A 20658-nucleotide genomic window follows, 5' to 3' on the forward strand; every position below is an offset into this window, starting at 1 on the left:
CGGCAGTCTACAAAAAATTACATTCTTCACCTATTAATGTAGGCAGATAGAATTTTAAAACATTGTTGATCGGTTATGAATTAACTCGTGTTTTTAAGGCTGAACGTTGCCGACTGGCCACGAGTAAACTCGTGATGGGCTTAGTATGGCAATTGTTCGTCAGTGTAATACAAGCAGTTTCCAAATCTTTTGTTATAAATGATATTTAATAATTTAAAAAAAAAGATGATGTAACGTAATGTAGAATTTTGATTGTCCGAGTGATTATGAATCAAATTGTGTTAACTGTGAAAATGATACTGCATCTGAAGAGAGCGACTGATATTAGGCCACGAAAATATCAAAAAATAAATATAGCATCAGATAGTAATGACGATTTGAAAGAAGAGTGGAAGGTACATGATATTACACCAAACTAACAGAATTATTTAAATGTTCCTGGTGTAACTATTGAGCTTGATGACGTTCCGACTATCAGTAGGGTTACGGCTTTATTTTTTGAAAGTATTTAGTCCTTACGAAGACCAATTTGTATCATTATCAAATGAAAGAGTACATAAATTTAATGCAAAAATTGTACCCGGTCGATGACACAAGATAAATTTTCAGTAAAATTGCCGGTTAATAATGTGTTAGGAAGTTTAGCGATTGTAAAACTTGTGTATTCTATATTCAGTAAGTGTCGAAACTTTGCTTACTTCTAATATTGACATTTTTTTCTTGAGTTTTGGGAATATGGTAGACATGCTGCAAGGGGTCCACTTGAACCAGCTAAATATTAAATGTGGTCTATGAAAAAAAATTCTAGGAATGTCTTACATAATAACTTACAAAACATTTGTACTGTTCATATCTTTTGCTACCGAACGCTTATCGACTTGTAAACGCGCACCATCTGATCGTTAATGTATTCAACTTTGTCAATTAAAAGAAATTTTATCCATTGTCCGTTCGCGTTAAGATTGCGGTGCATTATTGTCCGTCGTTTTAGCCATGCCCCCTAACCAAACAAATCGTTCCAATGTAAAAAGTCGTTCTCACAGTGACCAGCTGAAGGCTTTTCGAATGATGATTCTCAAAATTCTAAATATGAACGTAGTGTTAATGGTATGCTTCGAGTATTCTTTTAACAAACTTTGCAAAGGGAAAGAATATGTTTGGCAATTATTGATAAATAGATAATTTGTGGACAGTGTTTGCAATAGTTAAATTTCTGAAGACGTTCCTAGTGATTTTATTCATAAGTTAATTGTCATTATTTCAGACGTAGGTTGTCCGCTGCTAGATATAGGCCTCCCCCCTAAATGTTTCAAATAAGACCGGTTGGAAGAGACCAACATTCAGCGTTTTTTGACGATCGTGCCAACTTTCAAAAAAACATTAATTTTACATGTAATTTGATAAGTGATGTCTTGCCGCAGGTACCTGTCGCGTCCTGGTTCGACGACATGACAGATTCAGAACTGCTGGACCTGATACCGTTTTTCGAGAAGCTCAGCAAAGTGGACAGTGTGTATACAGTGCTACGTAACTCTAACCACCCGTACAACCCGGCGCAAGGTAGTCCGCCGCCCGCATAGCCAAGCCTCACACGCAAAGCGACCGCCCACCGACAAGCGGGACAGCGCAAACGGTACCACACCACCACACATCCGTCCCTCGATACGCGCGGATTGCACGAGATGCCACGGAGCCGCGTCTACCGCCCCCACGTAAAATATCACGAGATCAAATGCCTCCGCGAGATCCGCGAGACGTACCTTGCGTCGGAGATCCGCAGCGAGACCGAGATCCGCGACGAGCACGAGCCCCGAGCGGACGTCGCCATCGCGCTCCCCACGACCGAACCGAACTCGAGACCGACGAGCCCGCTCGCTTTCCTCGAAACGATTTTCAAGAGAGGAGCGAACTTCGTATTAAGTGCCAATTTTGCCTTCTGGATAGTAAGGACGTTATTTGTACCTATTTTAAATGTTAGGTATTTCTTAGTGCGTAAGTGGTCTGTATGATGGATTTGTGATTATTTTTTATTTTTTAACCTGTCCCTTTTCTCGCTGTCTAGCTTGCAGTATCTGCGTACGTATATTTTCGAACGTTACATCGATGTTTCTACTCTAAAAAAAGTTAAAAAAAAAATTAATGTCTTTAATCTTACGTAAATCGATAAGAATATATCGATTTTCTCATTTAATATCGCGCTTGGGATCAAGTAAGAGTTAAGGTATGGTGCGGTCCGGAAACTCAATTTAAAGAGTATATCTGTGGCGACTGCATCTCCATTGTCCCGCCATTCATATTGTACTTTTTGCGTTTTGAGGATTTTATCTATAGATAGACTTATCGTAATTACGAATTTTAAAATTCGACTGGTATTTTACTCTAGTATCCACCACTAAAGGAAGGTGTAAATAAATTTTTAACATAAGCAAAGGTGAAAAAGAATGTCTACGAAAACACTTTATGAGGAGAGAAACTATTTCATATGTAGGAAATGTCATACAGAATTTTAAATAAGCTATGACACCATAAGAAATACATATGAATTTAGTTTAATTAGTGCCTGATTCTATTGACTTATACTGTATATATTATATAACATAAAATAATTTAAATCTGGCCGCATTGTATTGGCTGTCATTACATTATCGATTTATGAAATGTTTATTGTTTGTACTCATTTGAATGGATTTTATATTTTAAAATGCACAATGGATATACTTAAACGTTATTTTTTGATTTTATATGCTATTTATCTATATTAAATAATCGATTAAAATAATAAATATCCAAGATATATTTATTAATACTTATATATAAATTTGATAGTGTAGTTACAGCCTCATGTATCATATATATTATAAATTTTAATCAAGACAATACAAGACTGTTCATGTTATCGTATTTGAAAAAAAAACAAGATGTATTTGACTACAAAAATGGAGTGACAACAAAACATGATAATTCCACAATGAACATATAATTATTAAAACTTATTGCGTACATTTTTTACTATTTCTTATATTTCAAATTTTGTATATATACAAACAAAATGTTATGTAAAAAATGGAAAAATCATGTTATGATCAAATCTGGCGAAAACATCACGATTTCTACCAAACTATTTGTAAATATCATGATTTGTATCAAACTGTTTGCAAATATTATGATTTTGTACCAAACTGTTTGAAAATATCATGATTTTGTATCAAACTGTTTGGAAATATCATGATTTTGTACCAAACTGTTCGGAAATATCATGATATTTGAAAATGCACACCTACTTTCAATTTGTATAGGAGAAATATATTATTTTATACGATTTTGTTTATTGTTTTTAAACATGGAAACATCATGATAGGCGCCAAAACCTTTAACTTTAGAAGTTGTTAGTTATTATACTACCGGAATAAGCATGATTTGAACCATAACAGCTTAATGGGCAACAATTTTATCGCATTTTATTGAATGTCATTGCTAACTTTTTTTTCTACAAAAAGTGTAATTATCATATTCCAGTTAAGTCACTCCAATATCCTTTACATTCGTTAAAACTTTAATAATTTTAAAGAAAAATTTCAATATTTTTCTTTCTAATGAACAGTCTTGTTAAATCATGTATAAACATATATAGAAACTTAGTTATCTTTAGTATATGTTATTTTTTTAATGTATTTTAATCGGTGACAATAAGAATTCAATCCTCATAAATCTCTCATTTTTAGTTTCATACTTGTAATCAGAATTTTATATTCAGGACATTTATTTACTTCATAAATGATTACTTTGACTGTGGTTACACTGCACATTACTTATGTCCTTACAGTATTAAATAGTTATATAATAGATGACCTAAAGATTTATTATGGTTCCAAACGGATTGAACTTTAAAAGAAATATTTTTACACTTAACTTTTGCAAAATAAAAGTTAACGTATCTTGTATTGGAATTGGAAAATTGCTTAAGAGCAACTCTAAATTATACTCCACTTTATTTTTTAATGAATTTTGACTCTTCTAAATATTAGAACGGTCGTGTGATTGGAACGTTTTTGGTGTGAGCAGTTCCTTGAATTTAAAATGAAGTAATTAAAAAAAAGATAAAATTCAAAATTGCTACGGATCTACATTAAGATTTGATTAATTAGGTAATCTAAAATGGTGCTTTCAGTATTAGTTGATTAAGCAAATGAATTTTTCGGACTGTGCAAGTTTTTAGCATTTGTAACGCACGTCCGGCTCTCTTTTCGATTTTAATTTGGCAAACGTACGAAATTTAAAAAAATATAAATCTACCTTTCATTTTCATCCGTTGGCGAACAAAATATACAATTCATTTATTAATTGTCAAATCATAGTTGTCTATTTATTGTTTATCTTTATTTGCTTAGCAAAAAGGTTTTATTGTTTATTTTTTCTTTCTTAACTGAAAATAATCTATTATTGTTTTGATAGTAGATGTGTAAATAAGATTTTTATTAACTTAAAATCATATAACTCAATTTTTAAATCATGAGTTTTATACGAAATCATTATTTTTGGTAATGTACATGTTAGTTTGTTGTTTAGTGACTATGCCGGTGTGTATATAACCTCTACATATAGTTACTAGATATACAATACAGCTAGTTTATAATATAACGTGGGCATCGCTCACGACATGTCGACTTGTAATCCACTCCCAAAACACAGAGCACAGTTTATATTCAAATGTCATGTGTTATTTACATTAACAGATTAAATAAAAATATATTATCTATAATAGGTCAATTACCCATGCACTTCACGTACAAATTCTCGGTCGTATAATGTTCTACACATACATGTAAATGCACTTGTGTCTGTTAGTTAGTAAGTCGCTTGTTTGAACGTTCTGTCCTATACATATCGCGTGGTTTTTCTTTGTTAAACGGCTTACGTGGATTACAAGGTGAGGGGAAGTTATCGAGTGTTGTCACCCATAGATGGCATTTATTTGTAAGCATTAACACATAGAAATAGGAACGTTACAGTAATTTATATGTTGATTTCTGTAGTTGTAAGCATTCTGTTGTTTGACAAGTTGATTTCCTAAGACGTATCCCCCGACAGCAGGCTATTTAGCAAATACCTCCCCTGTGAATTAATATTTTAACTGTTCTTTATTGTAATGACACCGGAATCGTCCATGTTATTAAGTAACTTAATATTGTAATTTTATTTAAATGCATGCAATAAAATTTGATATTTTGCTAATAGTATCTTATTGTGTAAAAAAAATAAAATTATTTTATATCTTAACGAATAACTAGCGAGATTGGGTATTCGTTGTTGTATAGTTGATTTCGCAACATGTTTTTTTATATAATGTAATTTAATTGGTATATTAAGGTATTTTTATGGATGATGTGACGTTAACGCAATGACAGTTATGTATTTTTAATTACCGATATATTGCAATTAATTTTGTATCAAAAATTAGGGGAACTCGATTTTTATCTGGTGCTTTTAAAACTTAGGCGAGTGCTAACGGTAGAAAATTAGAAAGCGAGTAAAGAATCAATGTTGTTCACCGTTGGACAGTGATATTATCATTAAATGTTTATCAAAGCAGTTGCCATGAAACCATTCGTAGTTGCCATGTTAATTAACGTTAGGATTACCCATCTGTTCTGCCCTTTGAAGTCGAGTTCTACTTTGATTCCCTCCCTTTTATTTGCCCGTAAAGTACAAATCCATAAAGGCATTGCAGGTTGATATCCGAACAAAATCATATAAAAACAGATGTTTTTATTTAATATATATATATAAGGTTGTGCTTATGCTGTACTACATATCTTTAGACGCAACAATTTGTGATTGGTCTTGAAGTTCTTGCCTTTAGGATAATATATATAAAATACTCCATCAATTTTTAAACTAAATGCTTATTTATGTAAAATCATAGTTTTTTTTTGGAAAGCAATTAACAAAAATATATTGACAATATGATAAAATGTATTATTCTACTTGTAACATGTGAATTACAGTTTAATATTTAGTTATTGCAATGTTCAATGGTTTAAAATTAATCGTTACTTTCATATGGATAACTGTAATTGATTATAAATAACAATAGCTAAATGTTCGCAGATTGTAGATATATTGTACAGCATATAAGTCGGTATTATGAAAGTTTTGTACCTATCAGAGATTAAGGCGGTGAGAGGACTATAAGAGTTATATTTATGATGTGAAATAGCCATGGATTGTAGAGGCAGTCGTGCGAGTAGCTAGGTAACGTATACCTAACACGAAATTTATATAACGGTGTACATTTTTGATATCATGTTGTACAAAAGAGACATTTGGTATGTTATTTTATAGGAATGAAATAAATAGCCTTAATAAACAATCTTTGCATTATTTATCAGTATTTTCATATTATTTATTTATATATAGATAACGTTAGTCGTTGGAGCCGAAGTTTTCTGAGGTCCACTAGGTGGACCAGTGACATAGTCAAGTCGTGCAAGACCGACCATCGTAGCGACATTTAAAAGGAACCTGCGTGTACCTTTTCCTCTGGTTTACTCTATCACAGGCGACATTATGATTTTTAATGAAAGCTCAAAGTGATCCATACGACAATAATTCGACAAATCTAATGATGATTTATGTTGCACCAGTGAATAATACCTTACAAGGTTGCGGTATAAGTTTAATAGTTTCGTTATATTTTCACTTATAGGTGAAAACATTTCAAAAAATTATTCGAAAAGAACCCAGAGCTAATTAATGACAAAATGTATACTCCAACGCGCAATCTTCAAGGAAAGTCCTTAAAAAATAATTTTTATTCATGGGATAAATAAAAAAATCACGAATGTTTTAGCACTTTATTAAATGTATTGACATAATATACCTTTTAATAACTTTAGATCCACACACTTCAGATTACTAAATCATTACAAATTAAGCAACACTACCTACAATGATATGGTACGTTACTTGTATAACATCTTACTCTATGGTCAAAAGTAAAACGTCTAATGCAACATCTATACACGATTGCTCTTTGGTGTTGCCATCCTATGGACATTTATTTTCATTCATATATATCTACTATACTAATTTGGAATCATTAACCTATATATTGTTTGTACTATTATATTATGGATAGGTATGTTGATGTAAATTATTAAATATAGGCCTAAATATTGCAGCAAACAAAATACGAACATAAGACCTGTTTAAATGAGACTCGGCAATATAAAGAAATTCCCTAAAATAAAAAAGATTAAATTTCAATTACATACAACATTAAAAGTATAGTTTAACACAGTTATTCGTATAACAAAACTAAATAAAACATTATTTAAATATGAAGAAATGTAAATAACAAAGTACATATTTGACAGCGATAAAAAAGAAATCCTAACAAAGTTAAAAAAAAAAAACAATAATTGCAATTTTGTTCCATTATTATTTTGAGAATATTGACTTGCGTATTCTCGGTGGGTATACAGCAATCAAAAATAAACAAATATTTAAATTTCGAATAAATGTTATAGATTAATTAATAAAAAAAAATTTAAATGTAACGCTTATTACCTTTGGCACGTAAAACATAAAGCATTAAAAATACGAAACGTTAGTTTGATAACTAGCGACCAACGGCAAGAAATTACTAATAAATAAAACATTAGTGGACGTTCATGACTTAGTAATAACTAGAGTTGAGATTTTCGGAGATGTGTTTACCTATGTGTTGGCTTATATGGAAAACGCTTTTGTGTTGACAAAATTTCCAGTTTGTATGGTAAATATGTGTTAGCTTAAATAAAAAGCGCTTTTGTATTGACAAAATTCTCTGTTCGTATGCCAATAGACTAAACGATTCCTATCATTAATTTATCTATTAGTAGCTTGTTGTATTTGATTTCTAAACTTTGAGATGGAAAAAATATTAGATAAATATATATCCGAAAATCCAATCTCCGCTAATTATAATATGTTAATATACCTAATCTAAGGAAAAAATCTTCCTAAAAAGGTATATCTATAAAGTACTATGAAATACAATTTCATTTTCCCAACATGCACATGGGATCGACTACTATGTAACACTTAACTTTTAATCTAAACATATCAACGAGCATCATTAATATTCATTAATATTAAATACGATTCATTATTAATTATTGACTTTATAATTGAGATAGAAAAATAATAACAAGTCGTTCATCAAAATTTTTCGTTTATGTTTTCTCAAAAAATATATAGGTGATGTTAAATATACAACTTGACGCATAGTATGTATTTAGAGATCATTTATTTTATATGTTTAATGTTACGAATTGATAGTCATCTTCTCTTGAAGTATTTGGAAGTAACAGGCCTGAAACAAATGTATCTTTATTATTTAGTTAAAAAATTTCCTGATCTGGTTAGGATCTGGAGTAGTTTGGTAGACGTCCCACAAGGTGGGCGCAGACGACCTTGGTTAAGGTTGGAAAACAATGGACGCTTTCAACTGAACCTTTTGGAAACCTAAAGATGATGTCGTAGACGTCGTAAGACTAAAATGAAGATGTTAAAATGATAATATGAATTTCTGATCATTTATATAACAGGTTGTCAAATATCTCCCTTCCGCTTTTTTGCTCTTTATTCAATGCTTTATAAAAAGTGTTACAGTGATCGGATTTAGTTCATATATGCGCCGTTTTGTTCGATAATCTGTTTCCATCTAGACGGCAACTTCATAATACCTCCCTCGTAGAAGCCCCCCTATTTGCGAAGAACTCGGACAGCCACTTTTCACAAACCTCTTTTGAGTTCAACTTTACACCACCAAGGGCGTTCGCCATGGACAGGAACAGGTGGTAATCACTTGGCGCTATGTCCGGGCTATATGGTGGATGTGATAAAACCTCCCATCCGAGCTCCCGTAGCTTCTGACGAGTCATCAACGAAGTGTGTGGTCTGGCGTTGTCCTGGTGGAACACTGGTCGATTGCCTGCTTCAAGCGGTCCAGTTGTTCGCAGTAGATGGTAGAATTAAGCGTCTGGCCATATGGGAGCAGCTCATAGTGGATGATTCCCTTCCAATCCCACCAAACACACAGCAAAACCTTCCTGGCCGTCAATCCCGGCTTGGCCACTGTTTGGGACGATTCACCGGCCTTCGACCACGACCGTTTTCGCTTAATATTGTCGTATGTGATCCATTTTTCGTCGCCAGTCACCCGCTTCAAGAATGGGTCGAGTTCGTTCCGTTTCAGCAGCATATCGCAGGCGCTGATTCGGTCCAGAAGGTTTTTTTGCGTCAAATCATGCGGCACCCAAACATCAAGCTTTTTTTTGTATCCAGCCTTCTGCAGATGGTTTAAAATGGTTTGGTGACTAACTCCCATCTCCTGGGCGATGTCACGAGATGCCACCTGCCGGTCTAACTCGATGTAATCCATGATTTGATCGGTATTTGTCGTCACAGGTCTTCCGCCGGCTGGCTTATCCATGGTGTCGTTTTCGCCGGCTCTGAATCGTCGAAACCATTCCTCTGCGGTTCGAAGTGATAGAGTACCATCCCCCAAAACACCATTAATCTCACGGAACGTTTCTCTAGTGGATTTGCCTTTAACGAAGGAAAACTTTAAAATAGCGCGAATTTCGGCGTTAGTGAACTCCATGTTTACACGTCTATAACTGTTGAACGCAATATCCAAACTAATCATGCATAGCGTCGTTTTGTAGGTTATGTCAAGACCTTTCAAATTATGTATAGTATTGCCAGATACGAGCTCTGTAGCGCTTTGTACATAGCCGCGAAATTCAAAAGACAAAAAGGCGGAAGGGAGATATTTGACAACCTTTTATTTAAGTCAATGTTTAAGTAATTTTGTTGTCCCTCGGTGAATTCCTACATAAAATATCCTCTCGTTGCGTTAACAACGACAGGGTTCGTACAGAAGTGAAGAATTGGAAGGATGGTGGGGTCTACCTTTACTTTTGAAAACTTTGATTTTCTTTCTATTATAATTAAATTATCAAAACTTGTATAATTATTATTTTCAGGAGAATCTGTCGTCATTTTTGTGAAGTAATATTTCAAGGGGAGGTTGCAGAAACTGAATCGCAGTATAACAACGACAACCTTTTTGTCACGCTGCGGGAAGGTTTATAGGTTAATAAAAATTAAAATAACGGTATCTTTTTCGCAATACACCGAAACAAAATCAGCATTTTTATTAAGAAATAACATATTTTAAAATATAACTCATACCTTGAGAGTGGTGAACATGAGTCCAAGCTCGCCTCGCTGCGCGGTGGGCTCCAGGAAATCCTCCACAAAGTGCAGCTCGGAGCCAAGCTGCAAAATACGGGCACGGACAACCACGTACTGGAACACCGGGAACAGCTCGTCCATGCCCCACAAGTAACTTGATCCTGATAATAATATATATGCTCTTTATACATGTTTATAGCGTTGGTGCTCAGTATTTATTCTTGTGCGTTCTATTTAAATTCAATTCATTTTAATTTCACGCTAGCTAGGTAAGAGACCACCGGGAATAAATGACCAATACTACCACTACTAACAAGCCAATCGGAGCTGACGGCGCGACATCAAAAAGGTCCAGGTGGGGTAATTCAAACAATAAAGTTATTTTGGCTCTACTGTGCTTCCCTGGCATTATTGCATCTTTCACAGCAGTTGGCATGCAGTGGTAAAATAAACCATCTACACCTAAAGAAATACCTGCCTGTAATTTTTAAGGAGCGGTCTTAAGGAGTCTCGTCTGACGGCTCATCAACGATACAAAGCCATAACGAAGCGATAGTGGCCATGTTATGTTAGTAGGTTTATGTCTACTCCTCCCTCCTCCCCCTTTTGACTCTATTTCTCTCACTCTCTCTCTCTCTCCGCCTGTGTGTCTGTTGCTGCGTTCGCAAATGTGTTTCTATTTATCTATGTGTATGTGTTTATGTAACCGTCTTTCTATATCTACGTGTTTGTGTTTCTTCCTCTGCGGCGGTAAATGTTTCTTTTCTATGTCCCATTTTCTCTTTATTTTCTGTTTGCTTTTGTGTATGTGTGTGTGAGTCTCTCTTACTTTGTGCAAAAGTATAAGAATGTGTGTGACGTAAAATATTACCCAATTGCTGCTGCACAGCCGTTGTCATCTTCTGGAATGTGCTTCGTATGACAAGCAGTTTTTCTATCGGAGAGAACGTGGTTTTCAACTGCTGTAGAGTCTCGACGGCTTCTTGGAATACCTGCTCCTTCTCCGGCGCGTAGGAAGGTGACGTTGGATTGCTTTTATGCGAATTCGTGAAACCCAGCCAGAATTTTCTAGAGTGGAAGGAAATTTATTTGTTAAAAATTATATCTGAAACAGATGTGTGTAAACGGGCAAATTATTAAGACGTAAAGACGCCCAAAAGTTGTTCAGACGATCTTGTAAAGATCGTCTTAAGTTTTTATTTATTAGTCCTATGGGGGCGGCCTAAGTTCAGAACTGGACTTCCGAATGATGAATTATAGCAGGTTTAAGCATTAAGCAATAAATCGTGATTGTCCGCCGACCTAGCTGTCGTTTAAAAGCATACTTTCAATTGGTCACTGTGAACTAGAATTTCTAATTAGGAACGATTACATTGATTACAAGGTGTGTCTAGACCTACAATATTCTTAACTAACGTACTGTAGTCTCTTAGCGCCATAGCATCAGATATTCGAATTCGTAGTGTTTTTAAAGATAAAATTACTGCTTCTCTATACGTATATAAAATTGTAAGACCAAGAAACATTAACGATTTTCCCCGGAACAGATACAATGTAAACACTAGGAGCAAAAATAGATTTTGTGTATCGACGACTTGACTTCATTGAGTTAGTTATTAGGATCTCAGATAATGTTCTGAAACCTTCGTATAGCTAAATTAAAAAAAATGTCAATGAATGTTGTGTGTTATTTGTTACCACACAGTAAATTACCTTATAGATCTCCAGGTTATTTCAATGTTTATTAAAAAATATATTTTATAACTAAAAAAAATAGTTCTTTTATGATCGCCAATAAGTGATTAAATGTATTATATGTCGAACGAATAATTTTAAATGACGTGACAATTAAAAATAGTAACACTAACTGATCGATTCCCAAAAATGCCATTAGTGTCACATCTGGCTGTCGGTTCCATTTAAGCAACCTTCTCCAGTAGAGATCGTCTTCTCTCTTGTTATGCAGCGCGTAGAGGACGAAGAGCGCTGGATGTACCCTCGGCAGGAGTGTCGGCTGTAATAACGTCGCTGCCGACACTACCTCTCTGTTAACAACGTGAATATATTGTAATTGTTTATAGGTTTATTACTGTAATATTGTGAATGTATTGCTATGTCAGCTCATCTTGAAACTTACACCCATTTCCCATCACCCTGAATGATTATTCTGAAATATTTTAATTTGTATTTTTTTTCTATTGAAATAATCTAAATGCGAAAAGAGTATAACGTCTGCAGACACGGATAATAAACAACAAATAATTTTAATATGAAGTAATTCTAATTTCGAAAACGATTTTTCTTATTATTTTATCATTATATTATATATTACTATTAACTATTGATTTTTGGAATAGGGCGTACATTAACAGAAAACGAGCTATTCATTCACATCTTTAAAGCTTTTACCTGCAATTAATCACCTTGCATATGCTATTAAACAAAAACAAGATAATAATTCAAATTATTTTCTGGACAAAGTAAAAGGATCAAGTTTAACTGCATTTGTATATTTTATTAACACTTTAATTAGAATTTAACTCACCCTTCAATGGGATTAGTCTCTTCTCCGTTGCTGTGGGGATATGGTAGCACCAGTTCAGCGCCCTCTATTGGCAGCGCAGGAAACAGGAGTCGCGCGACTTGGTATAGACGAGTGGTGATACTCTTCAGCTCCTTCACCGCGTGACTGAGTAGAAGAGGGTGCACGCGAACACCGCCGTACGTGGTGTTGAACGCGCTTGTCACGCTCAACACCAGCTGACCTAGAGGATGATGAGTGGACTCGCATGCCTGTCAAAATGACTGCCACTAAGTTCCTGGTAGCCTTAGTAGGCGGAGGCCCTGGATTCAAGGGTGTTCATGGTCGAGGTTCCAAGCAAAATACTCGTATCTACTCTATTCGCTTGGCAGAAGATATCTGGACATGGTTTCCAACCATTAGGTATCACAGAGTAATGAGAGTAACAACAACAACACATACTAGGGCAGGTACATTATAGTAGCACAAAGAAGTTCCTGGAAGTCTTCACTAGACAACGGCTTTCTAGAGGGATTTGGCAAGAAGTAATCGAAGGTAACACTGTCCTCCTCATAAAGGGCTGGGATTGTATACAAACAGAAAATTTTCACCAAAAATTAAAGGTAATGGTAAAAACCTAATGTATTTCTAAAATGAAAAAGAAAACAAAGGCTTTACCGTTAACGTTTTTTCTTAATTTAGCTTCCGATTTAAATTCATAAATAAGAAAAAATTACACAAATTTTGTTACTGTTTGTAAAATTATCATTAAAAATGTATGAGGGAGTCGTACGCCGCTCAGCAGTGGACATACCACGGCTTAAATAATGAATGATAATAACAATAGTTACCCACATTACTTAAATACTGCTTCAATTCCATATAATCGTTGTAGTTAAGCATCTTCTGACCAAACTGCGGTATAACTTCTAAACAGTCCACGGATTTCTCTAAATCAGACGCCAGGGCGCCCTTGGCTATCGGTTTGTGTTTTTCTTTGTGAGAACAGGAGATGGCCACTGCAACATTCTGCCATATCTTTACGTTGTCCACCGCTGGGCCTGTGGGACCAGCCGCGAAGTGGTTTCCAGTAGGCGTTAGTACAGTCTCCGACACGCCGAGGCATTGGAAGCACTGTCTGAACAATGCGTTCCATTTTTGATTTGGTGCAACGCTTAGTTTTCCGAAGGAACTGAAAAGGTTTTTAGAATTATAGCGGAAAAGTTTAAGACCACCATTTTGCTCTATAAACGATTTTAAATTTCTAGGCATATTTAATCTTAATTTTACATTTTCTAAATTATATTTTTTTAACACTTTCTTAATTTATAGGTATTGTCCCATATTCAAAAAAAATCTCTTATTTTTTCTTTAATAAAATAGTAATGTATTATTCATAACTTAGGAATTCAAATAAATCGTATTCATAACATTTTAATAAAATAAATTATATTAAAACTTATGCATAATATATGGCACAAAATACGTTTATTATTTTTAAAATAAATGGCGTATTGATAGATTATTTTAGTAGTTTTGTAGGGTTAGTCACTACCTGTCCTATCACTCGATTTTGGCAGGACGTTGATTTAAGGGATATATTCTCTTGTCCCATAAATCAAAGTCGTGTCAAGTATTTTGTAGATCTTACGGGATAACCTGTGTATTCTTCCAGATTAACTTTCAACTTACTTTGGCTTAGAGTTGGCAGGTAAGGCGGGATTAGAGACATTAAGTTGCATCACAGCGTTGGATATTTTCACGCCCTCGGTCCAGGCGCCGCTCAGAGAGCCCTCGATGCGGTCTCCGCTCGAAAACGTCAGCGCGCCCTTGCCAGAAAACACACCAGCTGATCTGAACTCTCCTTCGTAGTGAGTGCCATCTTCGAACACCATTACACCGTGACCCTGTAACGTCAGCACACCTGGTTTTTTTAAACATTCATGGACCATCATTATCATAATAATTCCAGTCGTAACACGTCCACGGCTGGACATAGGACTCTTGCAGCCATCGGTTATGATAGCTATGTGGTTTAGCTATCGCCATTTCAACTTGCCATAGAGCATATAGTAGAGAAAACTGAGACTTTTCTATCTAATGACTAATGTAAATTAATATTATTATTATAAGACACATCAAAATTGTAGTTCAGATTATATATCAAAGGCGTTTATTATTTTTATAAATGCTATATGTTTTAGTTAAATTCATTATACTGTTATTGTTTTTAATTCTATTCGCATAATGTATTTAATAACAGGAACACTTTTTAAATTAAACAAACATAAATTCTTTAGACAACTTTGGGTCAATGATAAAAAATTAAATTAAATTACTGTCCTCAAAATGGAAGGTTAAAAAAACTAATATATATCTATATAAACTAATATACACACCGTTCCACAAATATGAAAATTTGCATTAGTATAAATATAGATATAGTCATCATCATCATTTCAACAAGTTGTCCATTGCTGGCCTCTCCCATAGACTTCTATTTAGATCGGTAGGAAGAAGTCTGCATCCAACCTCTTCCTACCACCACAAAACAATTGTCTGTCTAATTTATTAGTTTAGAATCATTTTTTTTTTAAATTTATTATCTTTTTCATTCCTAAACTTCTTTTATTCATTTATTAACGCTTTAGTTAAAGACTTTACCTAGCATAAATATTGCCAGAGCTGTGTATGCCTACCATAAGTAATATATATAATATATGAAACTTAAGGAAATATATATTATGTTGCGCTGTAGTGTGCGACAAAAAATGAGTGTGTACTACGTTTGAAGTAGAGACATAAGTTATACTGTAACAATAACGGTCGCTTTATTCAAAATAATTCATAACAATAACAAAGAGATAAAGCAGCGTGCCCTTTATCAATAATTATTTACGAGGCGGGTCGTAGTAAACATAATTCACTTTTAAAGTAAATATCACTTAATGCATCTATTTGAAAACCGAGACAAATCTCGTTAAGAGTTCATGGCCCCTTTAACATAGTAAATAAGATATTACACAGCGCATACAATGTAAATGATAATAAATATAGTTAACGGATAAACATGTACATATTTAGAAAAATAATGCGTAAATATAAATGATAAAGAAATAATTATAAACAGCACAAGAAGATATTACTAAAATTGAAGTTATCATTCACAAGGTTCCATGGTGTAATGGTTAGCACTCTGGACTTTGAATCCAGCGATCCGAGTTCAAATCTCGGTGGAACCTAAGAATTTACATTTTTGCAATTTTTAAATTGTTAAAATAAAATAAACGATAAAAATATAAACTGCAAAGTTCTGAGGTTTTTTTTAATATACATTATTATATTACTAATATTATCACTCAAAACTCAAAATAGTTTAAGCTGCTATTAAAATCATGGTAAAAATTAAAGTTAAAATTTTTATTTTATTTGTTACAAACGCATTTTGTTTAGCCGGAAATTTGTTTTAAAAAAGAATTATACGCCACCAAAACGTGAGATACTAATTGAATCATGAAGATAAAAAATTATCACCAATGATAACGAAATTTCAACTAACCGTTAAAACATCTTGCGTGAATAAACCTTCATAATAAATACCATCCAAGGTGACGATGAGGCCGCAGCCGTGTTTTTTATTGTCGCTCCAATTGCCTAAATACTTTTCCCCTTTTCCAATGTCATCCATCACTCCGTACCCATGGCGAACGCCTGAAACCCACTCTCCAGTGTATATTGTAGCGTTGGAAGATTTAAAGTCACCTTGCTTCTTTACTCCATGTCCGTGGGCATGACCATCTCTAAAATAACCCTCATAAATATCTCCCGATAGATATTTCATAACGCCGAATCCATTTTGCAAGTTATCCTTCCAATGTCCATCATATGTACCTAGAAAATAAAAACTTTTTATATACCAATTTAATGTCTTCATTCACATAGAAAATAAACAGAGCGATGGGTTATATATAGTTGCAAAATGTTGGTGAAATTTTGACACCATGAGACATTTTTAGATTATGCAGATATAGTAAAGATAGTATTGTAGCATGTTGTGATGATATTCAAATACAAAGACGATATGGAATGGGAGGGTAGGGGAATAACAGGGAATTTATTGTATATAAGCCATTTATGAATATTTATTGAGCAATGGGCAACTACCAAAATGTAAATTAATAAATATAAACCATTGTAAAAAAACATAAACCATGGTGGGACAAGGCTGAAGGTAAACCAGAGAGTAACAGAGAAGTATATGGTCGGAGCTTAGCTCCGAGACCGAAACAAAGTCATTTTTGCAACATTGGTCACCTTGGTTCATCCGCTTAAGAACCGGTGGTAGGTGGCGGAGCACATCGCCTTTTCAACTGACCTTCTCGAAAGGTGACTACTAGCCGGTAGACACGGCATGGGTAGGCATTCCACTAGGTGAAATAACGACATAGTTTAAATCCCAGGAAGTTTCTGGGCGCGGACAGAGAAAGATCGGTCATTGTGACGTTTTATGAGAAGGTCTTGCTGTGGGTGTCAGATTATAATATGATGATGATTTAATTCTAGCATATTTTTTAATATTTAAATATAATATCGTTATAGATACCTTACCTAAATTAGGAATTTCCATTTTCCCATGCCCACACAGAGAGTTTAACTGAAATTGTCCGACATACAGTTTGCCATCAGGCCATTCAACCTTACCATGACCATGCATTTTCCCATCTAACCATCTACCATGATATTTAGCTTCTTTATAAAATGAGCTCTTATTTGAAAATGTATAACTAGCTGTCCTGATTGCAGGAGGTTTAAAAAGAGTCTCTTTATTTAAGGATGTTCTTATTGATGTATTTAATGAATGAATCCATTCAGATTTCTCTTGCTCTGTGTTTGTGAAGACTGAGATAGTTTCTTCCGGTGTGACTAGCTGGATCACGTTTTGTAAAGAATCCGTGTTGGGTACTGCTTCAACCCACAGAGTTTCTATTGGATGGACATTAATAACACTACCGCTCATATGAACAAATAAATCATTAAATAAAATAAACCAGTGGGAGCTAAAGCGGCCAGGATTCACTAAATTCAACTGACGAGATTTTGATTCTCTAATTAATCGCCTTTCTGGCGTTCTGTATTGCTCTAAAGGTTTTCCTATTGTTTCCCAAAATAATTTAGTCACATCTGCTTCCTTCCTCCTCTTATCTTGATCATCAATTAATGTATCCAAACATGATATGACTTTATTCAATTTTTCCTCAACATTCACTTTTGCTTCACTTTTCTTTCTTTTAGCTTTATGCCTCAGGAAAGACTGTGCAATACATTTGTATGAACTTAACCTCGTCAAAGGTTGCACAAAGGCTAGACCTACAACAGCTTCCAATGTTCTCTTATTATTTTTCTGTTTGTTCGATGGAAGCTGATCGCTAAATAAATTATAAACACTTGATGGCACATCAACAACATTATTAATATGAGCAAATCCACCAATAACAATCAAATTGCTTATAGCTAAGTAATACTTTTTGTACAAATAAATATACTCTTCTAAATTTTTTATTAACGATATATCACATTCATTTATGTGCTTTTCAGCATATTGCCATGTAGAGAGCACATTTAGAGCTGTTAAATTTAAAATGTCACCAAATATATCACAAGTTATTTCATATACAATGGAATGTAATGTTATTGCTTTACTTTTCTTTAAAAAAGGCTTAACAAGTGATTGATAAATTAATATCATCTCTTCTAGGTAACGTTGAGCAATAGATAAATTTTGAAATTCGGGGCATATAGTTGCCTCCTCTAGAAAACAATAGCTTATGTCACCGGAGGATAATATTCTCCAATGGTAACACAGATTTTGGGATTTTTTGGTGTGGTTTTGTGACTGATTAATTTTTACAACTACTTCTTTAGCATTTTCAGATTCATCTCTTTTCACTGTGTTCAAGTTAACTATTGATTCTGTAAAACCTTCATTATGTTTACCAGCATAAAAGATATTCTCATTTTGAGTATATGCAAGAGTGTGATTGTCAGTTGCAATCATATCTCTTATACGGTCACTATCAGAATTCTCTGTAAATTGCTTTGGGCCACTTTTGTCTTCCCTAGAATCGAAGCTGACTTGGTGAAAATGATTATAACCCCATACAAACAGTCTTCCATCCAATGTTAATGCTGCACAATGCCATTTACCACAAGACACCTTTTGAAGACCAAAACCTGATAGACTCATAACTACCATTGGTTTAACTCTTTTTACTGTATCTCCAATTCCTAATTGCCCATATGTTATATCACCCCAAGTCCAAAGTTCAGTTGCCAAAATATTCTTCCCAAGTTTAGACATAGTTTTTAAATTTTCATTCTTTCTAAGTGCTTCGAAATCTTTTTCACTACTGATGGTACTTGTTGAAAACTGTAAATCCTCAAAATTACCATTTGATGCAACACTATACATTAAAGAGTTTACTTCTTCAGATTGACCATGATGTTGCAGTTCAACAACCTCATTATTATCACTGCTGCCACTAACATGTCGAGATAGAGTAGCAACCTTATCACCAACAGTTTTTACACCCTCATAAACAAGGTTTGTAAGATTTGACACATTTTCTTTGATTATTCTTGTTGGTTTTTCAGTATATTCAACTAAATAATCTTCACCAGCTGAAACCCAAGATAGTTGTCTACTTAGAAATTGTCTTGCAGCATCAGTGTTGATAAAAATATTGTTTATTTTATCAGAGCTTCCTTGTGGTGTCTCTTCTTCTTCATCTTGTAAATCTTTATCTTTTTCACATTCACTATCTTGTAGTTTTTCATCAGATTCTAAGTTATTACTATTTCCAGCAAAGTTATTTTTTGTAACCTTTGATTCTTCAGATGAGGGACTAGAGTCTTCAGTAAAACTTTGTGCATCAACATGGACATCAGTTTGAGGAGCAGTAGTGCTACTTGAATCTTCGCTGGATTTACTGATATGTACTCCAAGTGGACAAGTTTCTGATAAGGATGGAACTGATGCAGGAGATGCCAAGCCTATTATTGTTTGACACTGTGAGCAATTTGATGCAAACACTTCTTCATCATCATTATCACTATCAGTGTCACAATTACCAGAGTGTCTTACATTTTTTCTGGCTATAACAGCTGCAAAATTTTGGCCGATTGATGCACTGTATACAGTTCTACCTTCGAAAAATGGAACTTTTTTAATATTCGTACTATCTAAAGCAATTTGTGGCATAACTCCAGAACCCCATAACTGACCATCACTACTAATAAACAGCTGCCCAAAATCACTAGTCACAACATTCCGGAATTTCACTTTGCAACTGTTGCTTTTAAAACCATGAGGACAACATTTGGCATCTTCTTTAACAACTATTTCTTCTTTATTTTTGAAATTTACACTTGATTTATAAAGTCTCCCATGAACATCAATAATATACAGAATTTCGCTATGATAAGATATGTCGATCGCTGTAATCCCAGTAACCCTTTTACAATTTAATGTTTCATCTTCAACAGTACAATGGTATACTCCATGGTCACTCCCTAAAACTATACAATCTGAACCCACAGAACAAAGTTTCACTATTTTATCGGGTACGTTTTGTGTCAGTGAAATTTTTAATGCTGTTAATCCACGCCAAAATTTATGTTGACTCATTTTGAACTCACTTGCTTTCTCTTAGGAATAATTGAATCATTATACAGCTCCTTTTTACATTTATTGTTTACGTTACATTGGTCTTAAATTTTCCTGAGACGTTTCATCGAACAGAAATAAACCAAATCAAATAGAAAATAATGGTTGATATTGTTTTCATTTATTATTACTAAATTAAAATAAGACTTTATTTACAACACGACCCATT

General features: G+C 34.1%; 2 protein-coding genes and 1 non-coding gene across 3 annotated transcripts in view; 2 read left to right on the forward strand and 1 right to left on the reverse strand.

The window, feature by feature from the left end:
• LOC137922121 (carboxy-terminal domain RNA polymerase II polypeptide A small phosphatase 1-like) overlaps positions 1–6371 on the forward strand; it is a 35447-nt gene extending 29076 nt beyond the window's left edge. Inside the window, exon 5 of the mRNA XM_068765001.1 lies at positions 1422–6371. Within this exon, the coding sequence (XP_068621102.1) occupies positions 1422–1580 (159 nt within the window). The 3' untranslated portion in view covers positions 1581–6371. The remainder of the gene's footprint in view (positions 1–1421) is intronic.
• Positions 6372–7381: 1010 nt separating this feature from the next.
• Positions 7382–20602, reverse strand: Als2 (Amyotrophic lateral sclerosis 2). Its single transcript, XM_068764824.1, has 9 exons — positions 17375–20602; positions 16326–16657; positions 14459–14673; positions 13622–13958; positions 12791–13038; positions 12114–12290; positions 11117–11313; positions 10243–10406; positions 7382–8356 (listed from the first exon to the last, which is right to left on the reverse strand). The coding sequence occupies exons 1-9, from the start codon at positions 20448–20450 to the stop codon at positions 8309–8311; spliced, it is 4794 nt and encodes a 1597-aa protein (XP_068620925.1). The 5' UTR covers positions 20451–20602; the 3' UTR covers positions 7382–8308.
• On the forward strand, positions 15937–16008 carry TRNAQ-UUG (transfer RNA glutamine (anticodon UUG)). Its single transcript has one exon. It is a non-coding gene; the product is annotated as a tRNA-Gln (tRNA).
• Positions 20603–20658: the final 56 nt, after the last annotated feature.

Source organism: Battus philenor, unplaced genomic scaffold (genome assembly GCF_028537555.1).
Source record: "Battus philenor isolate CCGP_79_NKW_IND1 unplaced genomic scaffold, ilBatPhil1.0.hap1 SCAF_2, whole genome shotgun sequence".
Lineage (NCBI taxonomy): Eukaryota > Metazoa > Arthropoda > Insecta > Lepidoptera > Papilionidae > Battus > Battus philenor.